Source organism: Apium graveolens, chromosome 11 (assembly GCF_009905375.1).
Source record: "Apium graveolens cultivar Ventura chromosome 11, ASM990537v1, whole genome shotgun sequence".
Taxonomy (NCBI): Eukaryota; Viridiplantae; Streptophyta; class Magnoliopsida; order Apiales; family Apiaceae; genus Apium; species Apium graveolens.
In genome coordinates this window covers 194942742-194958788 of record NC_133657.1, presented here as the reverse complement: position 1 = coordinate 194958788, position 16047 = coordinate 194942742, and the positions used below count along the sequence as shown (strand labels likewise).

At 33.6% G+C, this 16047-nt stretch overlaps 1 protein-coding gene across 2 annotated transcripts; it reads right to left on the bottom strand.

Annotated features, from left to right (window-relative positions):
- Positions 1–1398: 1398 nt before the first annotated feature.
- On the bottom strand, positions 1399–14283 carry LOC141695256 (TMV resistance protein N-like). Of its 2 annotated transcripts, XM_074499511.1 has the most exons (6): positions 13512–14283; positions 5251–6346; positions 4751–5038; positions 2866–4650; positions 2111–2658; positions 1399–1675 (listed from the first exon to the last, which is right to left on the bottom strand). In XM_074499511.1, exons 1-5 carry the CDS (start codon positions 14015–14017, stop codon positions 2206–2208), a joined length of 4128 nt encoding a protein of 1375 aa, XP_074355612.1. In that variant the 5' UTR covers positions 14018–14283; the 3' UTR covers positions 1399–1675; positions 2111–2205. The 2 variants fall into 2 exon arrangements, with proteins under 2 accessions (XP_074355612.1, XP_074355613.1); XM_074499512.1 differs by lacking the exon at positions 2111–2658.
- Between the last annotated feature and the right edge of the window lie 1764 nt (positions 14284–16047).

Below are 16047 nucleotides of genomic sequence, written 5' to 3'. Positions count from 1 at the left end.
ATGTACATATATAATTTTTTAAAAAATATTGTATAAAAATCTCTTATATATAAATAATCTATATTGATATTACATATTTAGATAAGTTCGAATTATAATGAGTCAATGCATTTTAGAACTTGGCCCATTGTTCAAAAAATACTCAAAATTTGACTACATGACCCGGCCGAAAAATATCGTCACATTCTACGTTTAGTAAATTTAAATTACAAGATCGGCGAGAATATCTTACCAATAATGCGAATTTTTTAATATCTTATGTTAATATAAATTAATGTGCTTGAGGTTTTTATAGGATCAAGTCAATTGATTATTTATATTAAAATTACTAACTTCACTAGTAACACATTATTATTTTTGCGATTTGTCCCAATTTTAAGAATATTTGAAATTTGAAATGAAATTTCACTAGATTTGTTAAAATTACGATTATATATTAAATCGATTTATTTTTCATTTTTCACTTTAAAAAAAACTAACTTTTTAAAAACAATTATTGATTGATCAAGATAATATTGTACAAATATTTTGAATTATTTTAAAATTTTGTATTATTCAAATAAAATTTATATCTATACTATATTGTATCATTTGATTCAATGCATTTTATATTATTTAAGGAAAAAACATATATTGTTCAATAATTTGAAGGAATTAACCAGTTCAACTGATATTTATAAAACTTTATCGAATTGAAATTTTTTAATTTTAGAAGAATAGTATAAAATGTTATCAAATTATTATATGAAGAAATATTAGAGTCGTAATGAAAGAAACTTAAAAACGGTTTAAATAACGATATAAATACAAATTTTCTTTCGAATTCTTAAAAAAAATCATGAATATCAATAATAAGTCTTAAAAATATATAATTCATTTTTATGTTACAACCATGATTGATACCCGGTTGCGTAAAAAATAGATATGGATTGTTTGTCAGTGATAATGTGAATATCATATATAAATTATAGCAATTTATTTATTACATAATTTTAATTTTTAAATAATTATAAATGCATGTTATTTAAGTAATCAATTATCTCACTAGATATTAATAATGATTATACATGTACATAAATCAGATATTTAGCATATAAATAATTGAAACCATCATAATTTACTAAAATATGTAACATACAATAATTTACATGTTAACACACACGTACATATAACTTAATTTTACTTTGTTAACAATAGTGTAAATAAAAAACTAACATTTTCCGCATAGGTTAAATTTCAAAAACTAATATTTTTCATATGAACTTTCATGAACATCGTGTAATCTCCTGTATTATCAGTTATAAATATTTCTTTCATTCAGAATAGGCAACTCAATCAAATGTAATCAACTAGTAAAACAAACCATCATGCAGTAGAAAGTCTGCAATTCTAGTATGGATAAGATAAAATGGAGTTTTTAGTTTGTACAACTGAGGTGAATAAATGGTGCGAGTGTGCTTTGCAAATTAACAAGTTTTACATTGATATAAATTTGTGTTTTTTCGTTAATAAATAACATAATGGAACACTATAACATGATAGTACCATCAGTATTTGACTAACTTATAGACTTACTAGTTGGGGTGGATCAACACTGGAAGTCGGAAACTGAATGGCTTACATTGAGGAGGTATCAACAATTAACACTTGGAATCATCTTCGCCGAGACCAAACCCTGACAAAAGACAAGATTTAGCAAAAAACTTAGTTTCACAATATAGATGCTCAAATAGTCACACACACATATATTAAATTACAATCAAGGTCACACACATAAAGAACTGAATAATGAGTCAATATTTTTGGAGATACAGATTGCGCAAATCCATCCACCAGAGACCGTGACCCATTATCTATGCATACAGTTTGATTTATCTATCAAGATGTGTAGGTAGGGAATAAATATTTGTCACATGTCATGTGATCAAATCCTCCAGAGTCCAATATCCATGAAGAGCTTGGATATAAGAAAGTTGACCAACTCAGATGAATGTTTTCCTTGGTAAATTATTTATGAATAATATCTAATTAATCCGTCGTGTTTGCTATTAAGAACCATGTTTTGTTGAAGATAAGGCATCCTAAATTCTTGAACATAGTTTTGGCTGACCTGTTTCTTTAGTGTAGGACTGTAGGTGGATAAAAATGACTTGCGTCCATCAGGCTAGGCACTTTCCAGGTCAGCCACTTCTCGTGAGAGAGCAATCATCTGCTGTCACTTTCTAAATATTTCAAGCGTTTGGAGGGGTAGCTTCTTTCATCTCCACCTCTGACAGTGGTGCTGTTGTATAGGTCAATCATCTCCGTTTTGTACAGTAGATGAACCGCACTAACTTCCTGGTATGTTGTTGTTAACTCAATTCTATTATCACCGTTTCTGATTGAAAAAATCGATCTTGGTACTATTACAATCAATGATTCATAGCAAGAACTAAAACAATTGTAGCTCCATGCGAAATCACTTGAGGTATCCTTAACGGTGGTTGAATAAAACGTATCATCCCCCCAGTATTCAAAGCAAAGGATCATTGCCAAAAACTTATGCGCCCCATATTGTGGAAAATCTAGATACTGTAACTTACTTGAGTAACTGATCCAATCCGGATACTCTCCTACCCCAGTGTAGATTTTAATTTGATGCCCAAATTCAGAGTATATCTGTTTGAAATCAAATCATGTAGGTTAAGCAGAAAATATATTCTGGTTCCAAGTCGATGTTTTATACTGTTATTTAAAAAAAATATGTAATAAAATGGACAGTGAAAATTTGAAATCTTACTTTACAACCAAAGGAAACTAATATTTCATAGAAAGAAGGGTTGGCACACTAAATATAATCATAGAAAAATTTGATATAAATCAAACCTGAAAGAAACGTTCCGTGAAGATGTATGCAAGTACAGACGAGTTGCAACCTCTCAGACCAAGTATTTTAATAGAAGTGAGCTCCTCTAATCCTTGAATCACGGTCAAACCACTGCAATCTGTAAGTTCCAGTATCTCCAACTGCTTCAAATTGGATAAATTTGGTAACCTTATCAGAGATGTACAACCACTTGCCTGAATCCATTTCAAACTAGGCGGAAGTTTTGTGATAGACAACAAATGATGACAATCTTTAAGATCAAGGTTTTCTAAGTTTAAGAGCTGACTCATACTAGATGGAAGGAAAGCAAGAACAGTTTTAGATATATCCAACTTTTTCAATGATAATGCAACATGGTTTGATATACCAGGACCATTTTTTAACAGAGTTGCACCAGTTGTATCTAGCTTCTTAAGGTTCGTAATATTCCACAGTTGGTCCGGCAATTCTCCCAACTTCGTACAACTATCAACAGTTAGAAGTTCCAGTGATCTCAAGTTAAAAATGGCATCTTGAATAGTTTCAAGGTTCTTGCTATGACTTAGTCTCAGCGCCACAAGCTTACTAAGACGTCCAATAGAATCAGGCAATTTCGATACCATCAGTCCCTCTGCATTAAGCTCCTTTAGGGATTCAATGTTCCCGAATTCTGAAGGCAATACTTCCAGTCTGCAATACCCAATGTCTAGAACTTCCAATTCTCTCAAGTTGCGAATGCTGTCTGGAAGACTTTCAAGTTTGCTGTTGTACCTTAGACGCAGCTCAACAAGCTTACCAAGTTTCCCAATCGAATCCGGTAATTTCCGAACAATTAATCCATCTGCATTGAGCTCTTTCAGGGATTCAATGTAGCCAAATTCTATGGGTAAAGTTTCCAGACTGTAGCAATTTTGAATATGTAGAACTTCCAATGCTCTTAAGTTGGACATGGTGTCCGGAAGAGTTTTAAGTTTGATGTTGAAACTTAATCTCAGCTCAACAAGCTTACTAAGACGTCCAATAGAATCAGGTAATTTTGAAACAGTAAGGCACTCAGCATTGAACTGTTTTAGCGACTCAATGTTCCCTAATTGTATGGGCAATGCTTCCAGGCTTTTGCAACCATTTATATCAAGAACTTCCAATGCTCTCAAGCTGCAAATGGTGTCAGGTAGAGTTCTAAGGTTCTTGTTGTAAGATAACCTCAAAGTAACAAGTTTACTAAGACGTCCAATTGAATCCGGTAACTCTGAAACACTTAGTACCTTCGCATCGAGCTCTTCTAGGGATTCAAGACACCCCAATTCTGTGGGTAAAGCTTCCAAACTTTTGCAGCAACTAATATTAAGAACTCTCAATGCTTTTAAGTTACAAATGGTGTTTGGAAGAATGCGAAGGTTCTCGTTATGACTTAATTTCAGCTCAACAAGCTTACTAAGATGTCCAATTGAATCAGGGAATCTTGAAAAAGTTAGACTCTCCGCATTAAGCTCTTTAAGGGATTTAATTTTCCCCAGGTTTGTAGGCAATGCTTCTAGACTATTACAGTACCCAACTTTTAGAACGTTCAATGCTGTCAAGCTGCAAATGCTGCCCGGAAGACTTCTCAGGTTTACACAACCAAATAAATTTAAGAACACAAGCCTCCCCAAACTTCCAATTGATATGTGAACCTCCTTCAAGCTTTTACATCCCTCAAGATTTAGAATTTCAAGGCGCGGAAATTTAGTGAAGTCTGGAGTTGTCATTAAATCCAGTGAATGCACCATGTTTAAAGTCTTTAAGTTTTCAAAAACCTCTGACACCTGTTAAAATAAGTACAACAGGGAGAAACTAGTTCAGAAGTTTTTATGAAATATTCATAAAATGTGTCATGTATGCAAGAAACATACTCACAGTACGTACCATGTGTAGCTCCCACATTGTTTTCATTTTACTACAAGGCAATGACAATATAACAAGTTTTTGCGGGTGAAATTCAGAAGGTAAACAATGTAAAGGACAACACTCCCAAAAGAGCAACCTCAAATCCTCAAATGTGTGTTTGAAGCTTCCAGTGAGAGCTACTTTTCCAAGGTAAAGAAATCTTAATTTATGCATCGTTATAAACGTTCTCGCAGCGAATGACTCACCCTCCAGTTCATCCTGGTAGTAAAATTTTTGAGGGATGATACCTTCAATTGCTTCTGTACCCTGGCACATATATCAAGAAGAAAAGTTGATGATAAATGTTGTACAAACAGATGAAAGAGAGAAAATTTGAGGTACAGAGTTACCTTGCCTTCAACACATAATTCTATCTTCTAATCAATTATATAAATGCATTTACAAAAAAAATAAAAATAAATTGATGAGGCGATATTGTAGCATAAAACATCATGTTAAACAACCAGTTAAGAAAACACCTTTTCCTCCTTCAACACGTCCTGTATATCTTTTGATTCCCACAATCTACTATGTTTTCCGGGCTCATTTGGAGAGTTGTTACATGCAATTCTCCTTCCCATATCCCGAAGTAGATCATGCATCCCCAACTCATCTCTATTATTGATTGTTAGTAAACATCGCTTCTTTAGAATGTCAATATTACGATTTACAAATGCATAGCAAGTTTCCATTATTTTAGCAACTTCTTCTTTCTTCCATCCGATAAAAAAACAAGCAATATCTAAGAAAATATCCTGCAGCATAGGATCAAGATATTTCAGCGCATCAAAGCTAATCAAAAGTTTCGCCTCAACTTCGTCAATGGAAGCTTGTTTCAATTTGTTGATGCATCTCTGTCCTCCCTCAAATTGGTTTAGCAACTGTGAGCCAAAAACCTTAAGAGCCAATGGAAGGCCTCCAGCATGTTCCAGAATTTCTTGGGAAAGTTCCATGAATGTATCGGATATCTTATTATCAGCAAATGCATGTTGGCTAAAAAGTTGACGTGACTCAGCATCACCTAGTTCATTTACCTTGTATCTGGTTTCTACTTTAACTAAATCCAGTAAATCTTCATTCCTTGTTGTAATCATGACTATGCTCCCAAAAGCAAATGGCCCTTCTAAATATTCAAGTGGTACTGGGTCGTCCAGATCATCAATAACAATCAGAACTTTTAGCGGACATATTCTAGCTCTTATCATCTCGATTCCTTGGTCAACATTGTCAATCTCAATGTTCTGACATTTAAGAACATCATTAATAAGTTGCTGTTGTAAACATTCCAGGCCTCTTTCTATTCCTATAACCTCCCTAACATTTTCAAGGAAGCAGCTTCCCTGAAAGCGCTGATAGTTTTGGTTAAACACAGCTTTGGAAAGAGTTGTTTTGCCAACTCCACCCATACCATGTATACCGATTCTAATGACATCTTCCTGGTCACTGCTCAACAAATATGCTATGCCCTCAATATGAGAATCCAATCCAACTAAATCTTTGGCAACATCTAAAGGCATGGGATTTAATTTGGGTGAAACCCCATCAACAACATTCTTGATAATATCAGCTTCAGACCTGCAACCAAATCATTGTCAGACACCATACTAGAGCAATGCAATCATTAACATAGTAATGATTTATCTATACAAATTTGGAAGAAAAGAAAATTTTAATGCCGTCTGATGACAATACATGCCTTATCTTTTTTCTAATTAGCTGTATATATTTTTTAAATAAATTATATGAAAAATGCAGACATTATGTACTAATCTGTACATAGATACAATAAACAGGAACTTATGAATTGAAATCTACACAATAAACAGTAAATATCCAAACCCAATTAATATATCAAATCTTTGAGATGAACAAGTTTTTTTTGGCTTATATGAAACAGCACTATACGTTCAGATATTGTGATTATATGATAGGTTGGGGGATTCTCCTTGAACGCTCTGTTGAGAAGTGCACTTACGTCTACCTACTTTTATCTCACAAAGGAAATCATGTTACTAACTTTTAATCCCACAGTTACTTCACATAGATTCCACGTATTCACAAAGGAAACCTCAGACAACTTAGTCATGTAGCCACATGTATGGTGCCAAGTCTAGCCTAATACGAGGAAGATGCAATACCGGTAAACAACTACTCTCAATAGATTACTGAATGGTTAAATAGAGAGATTTCTTGATATGTCTGTTAACTATTGAAGAAGAAGAATGAAAAATGATTGTATATTGCAGAAAATTAAGAACTGTACAATGTGATTGTTTCCTACAGCTTATATACAAACTATTTGGTGGCAAAGTTAGTTATAACAAAAATAGAAATTACAAGAATTACTCTATCCTTTTTCTAATTGTAATTCTAATTCTCCAACACTACAACTACTATTCTTAATATCCCCCTCAAGTGAGGCTGCAGATGAAAATCAGTCAAGCCTAACTTGGAACATAAATCAATCATCTGGTGTGAAGGAAGAATTTTCGTTAACACATCTGCAAGTTGATTCTTGGTTGGTAAATAAGACAATTGCAAAAGTCCTTCAAGAACCTTATCTCGTGTGAAATGACAATCAACCTCTATGTGTTTTGTGCGTTCATGAAACACTGGATTCCTTGCTATGTGTAAGGCTGATTGATTGTCACAGAATAAAGTGACAGGCTGCAAACTATCCACTCCTAGTTCCTTCAACAACTGAACAACCCAAGTAACCTCAGATGCTGCTCCTGCCATAGCTCTATATTCAGCTTCTGAACTAGACCTTGACACTGTAGGTTGTTTCTTTGACTTCCATGTAATTGGAGAACCACCTAAGAGTAAGATATATCCAGTAACAGACCTTCTAGAATCTGGACATGATGCCCAGTCTGAATCTGAGAAGGCTTGTAAGATCAAATTATCTGGATTCTGTAACTTGATTCCTTGACCAGCTGTAGCAGATAAGTATCTCAAGTATGGTGCAAGGCTGTAAAATGAGAAGTCCTTGGAGATTGCATAAATTGACTTAACAATTGAACTGTATAACTAATATCAGGTCTTGTATTTGTGAGAAAATTCAATTTCCCAACAATAGACCTATACTCCTCAGGATTAGAAACAAGATCACCATCTGCAGCAGAAAGTTTTAAATTCAAAGGCAATGGTGTAATAGCTGGTTTGGAAACATCCATATTACACTCTTGTAGCAGCTCCTTTGTAAATTTGTGTTGACTCATGACAATACCATCATCAAGATAATTGATTTCAATGCCAAGAAAGTAGTGAAGAATACCAAGATCTTTAATGGTGAATGTAGTATCCAAATACTCCTTGATATGCTGAATATGCTGTACATTACTACCAGTGATGATTATATCATCCACATAAACTGCCAAAATAGTAATTTCTTCACCATTTTTATAAATAAACAAGCTATAGTCACTCTTGGATTGAACAAATCCCTGATTTATCAACTCAAATGTAAGCTTTGCTGCCCATTGTCTACTAGCTTGTCTAAGACCATATAGAGATTTCCTGAGTCTACAAACCAAACCTTGTGGATTAGGAATCCCTTCAGGAACTGTCATATACACCTCTTCCACTAAATCACCATGCAAAAATGCATTGTTAACATCCAGTTGATAAATCTTCCATTTTCTACTAGCTGCTACAGATAAAATACACCTAACTGTACTCATCTTGACAACTGGTGAAAATGTTTCATTAAAATCTATACCAAATTTCTGACTAAATCCCTTGGCCACCAACCGTGCTTTGCATCTATCTAAGGAACCATCTGCCAGTAATTTCACCTTATATACCCACTTTGATCCGATTGGTTTCTTACCTTTTGGCAATGGCACTAAATCCCAGGTTTTATTTTTCTGTAAAGCTTCAATTTCTTTCTGCATTGCAGAAATCCAAAGTGGATTATGTGATGCTTCAACATAACATGATGGCTCAGTAATAGCAGATTGTTGTGCCATAAAAGTGTAATGAGAATAAGGGAAGTGAGTACTTGAGACTAAATTACACCAATGAGAAGAAACAGATGGTGTAGAAGAAAGATTACAGTAGTAATTATTGAGATATGTAGGTACTTGTTTGCATCTACTAGATGACCTGAGTGGGATACTGACATCAGAATTATTAGCAGTATCATCTGTGTGAGCTGAAGTGTCAGCTCCAAATGAATGATTATCAGATATATGATCATCAGACATATCAATAATACTAGAATTAAGATCAATGTCTGATGGGAAATGCAAATCTACAGCATCAGTTGTATACTGTTTGGGAAGAAAAATACTATTTAGAAATTGAGACTTTGATGTTTCTGAGATGATGTGAAAAGGAAATATATCTTCCTGAAATGTAACATCTCTGGAAATGACAACTACATTATTTTTAAGATCAAAAACTTTGTATCCCTTAGTATTATTAGGATAACCTAAAAAAACAGCTGCATTTGCCCTAGGATCAAATTTTGTTCTCTGAATTTTACATGTTGATACATAACACAAACAACCGAATGTTTTCATGTGATCAAGAGAGGGTTCAGAATTGTATAATTTGAAGTATGGTGAAGAATTTTCTAAGGATTGCAAAGGCATTCTATTTATGATATAACTAGCACACAAAATGGCATCCCCCCAGAATTTTGGTGGCAAATGAGCTTGTAAAAAAATTGCTCTTGATATTTCTAACAGGTGTCTATGCTTCCTCTCCACAACACCATTCTGTTGTGGAGTGTAAGCACAAGTAGTTTGATGAATTATCCCTCTATCTTTATATAATTGTGCACAATTCCCAGCAGATAATTCCATTGCATTGTCAGATCTTATAAACTGAACAGTAGTATGAAAATGATTTTCTACATAGTTAAGAAAACTTTGCAGAACAGAATATACCTCAGTTTTGTATTTGATCAAATGCACCCATGTGAATCTGGAAAAATCATCAACTATTGTGATAAACTGATTACAGCCAGTAAGAGACTTAGTTCTGTAAGGGCCCCAAACATCAATGTGCAATAGCTGAAATGCTTTATTAGACTTTACATGACTGACCGGAAAAGGTTTTCTAGTTTGTCTAGCTGCAGGACATATTTGACAAACTGTTGAATCTAAACAATCTTTTACAGATAAGGAAGGCATGAGTATTTTCAGTTGAGTGAAAGGCAAATGTCCCATTCTGAGATGCCACAGCTTAGCTTCTTCCACAGATTTGGAGATGGCAGCATTACAACAGCTTTTGACAACAGAAAGACTAGAATCTGAACCATGATTAGACATTGTATACAATCCATTTGACAAGTTACCAAGTAGAATCTGAGGCCTTCTCAAGGAATGGCCCTGAATAAAACATTTGCCATCAGTAAATGTCACTTGACAAGATAAATCCTTACTCAATTTAGCCACTGATATCAAGTTAAATTGAAAATCAGGTACATGAAGTACATCCTTCAGAACAATTTCATCATTTATTTTGACAGATCCTATGTGAAAAACCTTTACTCTCTTACCATCAGGAATTGTAATGGAATTATTTGTATCCTTAACAATTTTATATGTTGTAAACTTCTCAATACTTGGACATATATGATCTGTAGAGCCACTATCAATTATCCAGTCACCATTGAAAGCAGAAAATAAGCAAAATTTACCTGCAAGTAGAGCATGTTTACCATCATCAGAATCAGATGGACCAGTAGTATTGTTATTCTTCTGATTGATCAAGTTCAACAAATGATTATACTGTTCCTTAGTTACAGTTTCAGAGTTTCTATTCATTTCTTCAGTTGCAGAATTCTCAGAATAATCTTGTCGAGGAGTCTGAAGTGTCATAGCAGCAAACTTTCTATTCTGCCTGTCCTGAAAACCTGGTGGATAACCATTCAATTTGAAACACCTTTCCATGCTATGACCTGGTATCTTGCAGTGATTACAAAAATATGCTGGTTTTCTTGTAAATCCTTGATCACCATTCTTTTGCCAGTTTGCATTTGAACCTGTATTAGAAGCCACATTTCTGTTAATCTGGTATGAAGGATTAAACTTCTTTCTATCAGCATAAAATGCCATTGAGTCAGATGCTGTAGAAGCAGCAGAGATTTCTTTGTGCCTCTCCTCCTGAGCAAATAGTCTGTAGGTTTGTGCTATGCTTGGCAAAGGTTGCATCATTAAAACATTACCTCTTACCAAGGCAAACTGTTCTGATAACTTCATCATGAACTGCAACACCCTCTGTTCTTGTTGTCTTTGAACCAGCCTTTGAGATAGATTGCAAGTGCACAATTCACAAGTACAGTATGGCAATGGATTTGCATCATTCAATCCATCCCAGAGAGTCTTAATCTTGGTGAAAAAATCTGAAACAGAATCAGTTCCTTGATTGATCTCCAACAATTGTTGTTCAAAAGAGTAGATTTGAGCCATTGATGTATAACCATATCTGTCTGCTAAATCTTTCCATATCTCCTCAGCAGTTTGATAAAACAGCACACTCTTAGCTATAGATTCATCAAGATTGGCCAACAACCATGAAATCACTAGATTATTACACCGTTCCCAGTATTTGAACTCAGCAGCCGTGATCTCAGGTTTTGCTATTGTTCCATCAACAAATCCAAGTTTATTTTTAGTAGATAGTGTTAAAATCATAGACCTTTTCCAGTTATGAAATCCAACTCCGTTGAATTTAGCAGACACAAATTGCGTAACATTAGCATCGGAAGGATGAATATAGTAAACACTAGACGGATCTTGATTACCTTGTAATGCCATGAGACTGTTTGATGATTTGACTCAATGGAAGAAAGTGATAATCAGAAACTAGAATACAGTTTTGACTTCTAAACAATCAGCAAATCACAACAAGAAATCTGTTTAGCAATTCAATCAAGAACAAAGTGATTTTAGAAGAATCAAGATACGATCAGAAAAAAATAGCAATTGACAATATTTCGAGTAGAATTTCGACTTAAGAACTCGGTGTTTGTAGAAGAACAATGAAGAATCTATACACACAGATGAAGAATGTATGTATATACGAATATTACGCAACAATTTCCACGAACTAAATCGTTAAAGCTATTACAAAACAAGCAACAAAAAAAACGATTAAAACGGAAGACACGAAGATGATAAACGAAGATGATAACACCTGAGATCAGTACGTAATCATCCTTTTTCAGATTTCACCATGAAAGCTAGGTTTGCAAGCTCTGATACCATGTTAACTATTGAAGAAGAAGAATGAAAAATGATTGTATATTGCAGAAAATTAAGAACTGTACAATGTGATTGTTTCCTACAGCTTATATACAAACTATTTGGTGGCAAAGTTAGTTATAACTAACTGCCAGCTGTAAAAGAAAATAAAGAAAAATAGAAATTACAAGAATTACTCTATCCTTTTTCTAATTGTAATTCTAATTCTCCAACACTACAACTACTATTCTTAATAGTCTTAAAGATGATTGGGGCTAAAGACAATGCAATAGTGGGATCTGGGGAATGAATTTGCTGTTTGATGGCATTGCGTCTTTGCCACCTTACATGTGGCTATATGATTCTTCATTTGTAGCTTGATTATTTTATCTCAATGTTGATCTGCATAATGATAAAAACATGCTCTTGCCTTGATGGAATTGTCAATTTGGGCTGAAACTGAATCTGGGTTCGAATCCAGATTCCCCTCGTTACAAACAAATATAATTCGCATTCGTTCAAAATATGTGCAAATTCGAATCCTACGTACTTTATAATTCAATCGAATATCGAGTCGAATCTTACCATTCTAACATTCGGCGGTCATAATTATATATAGAGTAATCGTATAATTTTAGAACTACTCAAACATGTACTTATTAAAAATATGTGATTCGAATTCGTAAATTATATATATAATGTATAATATATATATTAAAACAATATTTACAAAATGGTCACATTTTAGTTTTGTTTAAATAATAATTCGAGCATTCTTAGTTTTTTGGTATTACTCGACGATATGAGTAATTCAGTATTCAATCGAGTCAAATACGAAAAGTATTCATATTTGTATACGAGTCGAATCCGAACAAAATGTAAAAAAAATTAATTCGAATTTGGACCATATCAGAACGAGTTTGTGTTTGTAAATTCCAGCTGAATCTTATCGTAGTACTATCCACACCTATTCGATTCATTTTTACACCAATTGCCAATTATGGCACAATTGATATGAGAACATGAAATTCAGTCTAAAATATCATATGTGTCATTAGATCCTATCAAAATGCATGTAAAATTGACTACAAGTTTGAGTCTTTTTACCTTCAACAATATACGTCGGGGACAATACTTTTTATTCACATTCTGAAGTTCTAAATAATTATTGTTATTGCTTTAGATCTTATCAAAATGCATGTAAAACTGACTGCAAGTTTGAGTCTTTTTACTTTCAACAATATACGTTGGGGACAATACTTCTTATTCACTCCGCAGTTCTAAATAATTAATGTTATTGCTTTAAATGTGGCAGTTTATTTGATTTTCGTTGTTATATTTGAAATTCACATTTCATGTGATCCCTACATTTCTGGGTATAATTTCAAGTTATTTTATAAATGGAATAATTCTGACCAAAAAAAATTTAATGAAACAAGAACAGAGACATATAAGCCTAATTATTAACAAAACAAAAACTGAAATCTGCATAAAAATTCCACTTCGTCAACCAAAATACAAATATAGAAATTGTTATTACTTACAGATTCTTACAGACTTGATGTCCTGGAAGGCTCGCCACGTCCGTCAGTGCAACACGCCACTTTTCCAATGTATGAATATCAAAACTAGTTTGATGTTTTTCAAAAGCATCCCTGAAACTTCCACTTTGGTCATGCACAACGGATGGATCAATGTAATAATATAATGGAACAACTAATCTTCCCGTTGACTTGCAACACTCAAGGATCTCTACAAGCTCATCGAGACACCAAGGTGCATAAGCATAGTTTTCGGAGAAGACAACAACGTAAGTCTTTGATTCTTGAATAGCTTGGCGCCATGCATCTGAGGTTACTTCTTCGCTGCATAGCTCGGGATCATTCATAAATGTTCGAATTCCATGACGATCTAAGGCGGCATACAAATGACCTGAAAAGCTATACCCAGTATCTATATCTCTGAAACTTAAGAAAACTTCCCATCCAGGAGAAGTTGTTGAAGTTGAAGCATGAGAAGATAGAGTTTGATCATGAATTGTAGAAGCCATCACTTGTGACACAAGATTATAATTAAGAGCTTCAAATATCAAGATTTGAAGATCTGAAACAACTAATAGGAATATTAATGAGGAAAATGACTTGCAGAAGCCATCAGTTGCGCCAAAATTATAATTAAGAGCTTCACAAACAACTAAAAGGGGAAAAAATATGAGGACCTGTATACACCCACAAATTAAATATTTTGGCCACTTGGAAGGTGATCAGATGCGTTGTTTATACTTGCAATTAGTCAACAGAACAAGAGATAGAGAGATAATCAATGCCCGAGAGTAAATAAGGATCACTCAGGGCCGTGGACACCTAAAATCAAATTTTTTATAATTTTTTTATTAAAATTTTTATGAAAGTGATTTCATAAAATTTAAAATTATAAAAATGTCTTTCAAAAAATATATTTCTAGATTCACCCCGATCATATACACGTACACGTACACATATCAAATACAGTAGTTGGGCCCTTTTTTAGTGCTATACCTTATAGTTTTATACACTTAAATTTAATTATCTATTCTAATTTTCTTTTTTAAATGATTGAGAGTCCAACCCAATTTGGGAAGACACATAGGATAGCCCAAGCATGCTCAACCGAAGACATTATTAGGTAAACCTCGCAATTCAAATAATCATATCTGATCCATTTTTGAGTTATGGTATATCCGAAATTTGTTCGTATCAGATATGATTCGGTTTGAGTCTAATACATATTAAAATGGGATGAAATTGGAATTAAAATAAGACAAAACTCGGTTCAGATTAAATTGAGTTTGGATATTTCAGATCATAAATTATCCATATTTTCAATTTTTGAGATTTTAAAAATATCTTTTTATGAAATATAGTATTTTTAATATAAATATAATGTACTTTTTTTATAAAATTATGATTAAAAAATTATGTTGTAATAAACATAAAAATTTGAGCTGCAAACAAACAGATGCGAGCCGAATTATGTCCAAACCGAGTCGAGCTTTTTTTTTTTTAAATGAGCGGAGCCGAGTTTAATAACCGAGCCGACAGTGATGTTCCGGATTGGCTTGTTAATAAATAAGCCGAACCAAATCTGAACACGAGCTTGCTCATGAACAATCGAGCTGTTCCGAGTTCGAAAAAAGTCGAGTTGTCCATTAATAATTCGCATATATTTTTTAATCAACCAAACCTTAAAGTATAATTTATAATTTTACAAGTTATATCGAGATCAAATACTAGTACTATCTTTCAATGATATACACACACTCAAAGTTTACACTTGTTTTATATAAATATAAATGAAAAATAATTTAATTATAAATGAAACGCAAGTCACCACTACGATTTGTACAAATACCTAACATTAAAAATATGGTGCTGATTTATACACACCCAAAATTTATTTATGCACACCCTGATTCATTTTTGGACCAAAATACACTTATTTTTTAACCAAGATTCTTTTATTCACTCAATTTATTATCATTTTTATTACTAATAATTAAGTAATAGTTGTAGGTCTTACAATATTCGTTTAGTATTCGTTTAGTATCCCCTTTTGTTCCACTTTTTCCAGGGTTAAACCCTTGCATCAATGGAGAGTTCTGAAGGAGAAAATTTCCAAGCTCAAATTATAGATAGAGAATTGTTAGAATTAAATGAAGTAATTGACTTGATCAAATCATATAGTGTTGAGAATCTTTCAGAACTATTCAGCCTGTTGACTGAGGAATTTGGTAGCAATAAAATTTGAGGTTTGTAGCCGGAAACAAGATTTGTGATGGAGGTTCTTCATCGAAAAACGTGAACAGTGTTCAGTGGTGGTGATTATTGGTGGTTGAGATTGCTTAGGGTTAGTGGTGGCTCCTTTGTGCTCTCAACTTCTGATCCCTTACAATTTGCCTACATATCCCTATTAATAGGAAATCAAGCCAACGTAGTTCTTGGGGAACAAGAAACCTAACGGGCTTAGATCTCTTGTCCCGAGGCCAGTAGGAAACCTACTGGAAACCGTCTTCAATTAGCTTAGGAATGTCCGCCGATGAGG

Bases quoted from the DNA above. Each gene is read 5' to 3' on its own strand.
- LOC141695256 (XM_074499511.1), bottom strand. From the start codon at position 14,017: ATGGCTTCTACAATTCATGATCAAACTCTATCTTCTCATGCTTCAACT. The intron at 6,347-13,511 runs GTAAGTAATAAC...ATTTGGTTGCAG, and splicing joins CATCAAGTCTGTAAGAATCT to GTCTGAAGCTGATATTATCA. The intron at 2,659-2,865 runs GTTTGATTTATA...GATTTCAAACAG, and splicing joins TCACGGAACGTTTCTTTCAG to ATATACTCTGAATTTGGGCA.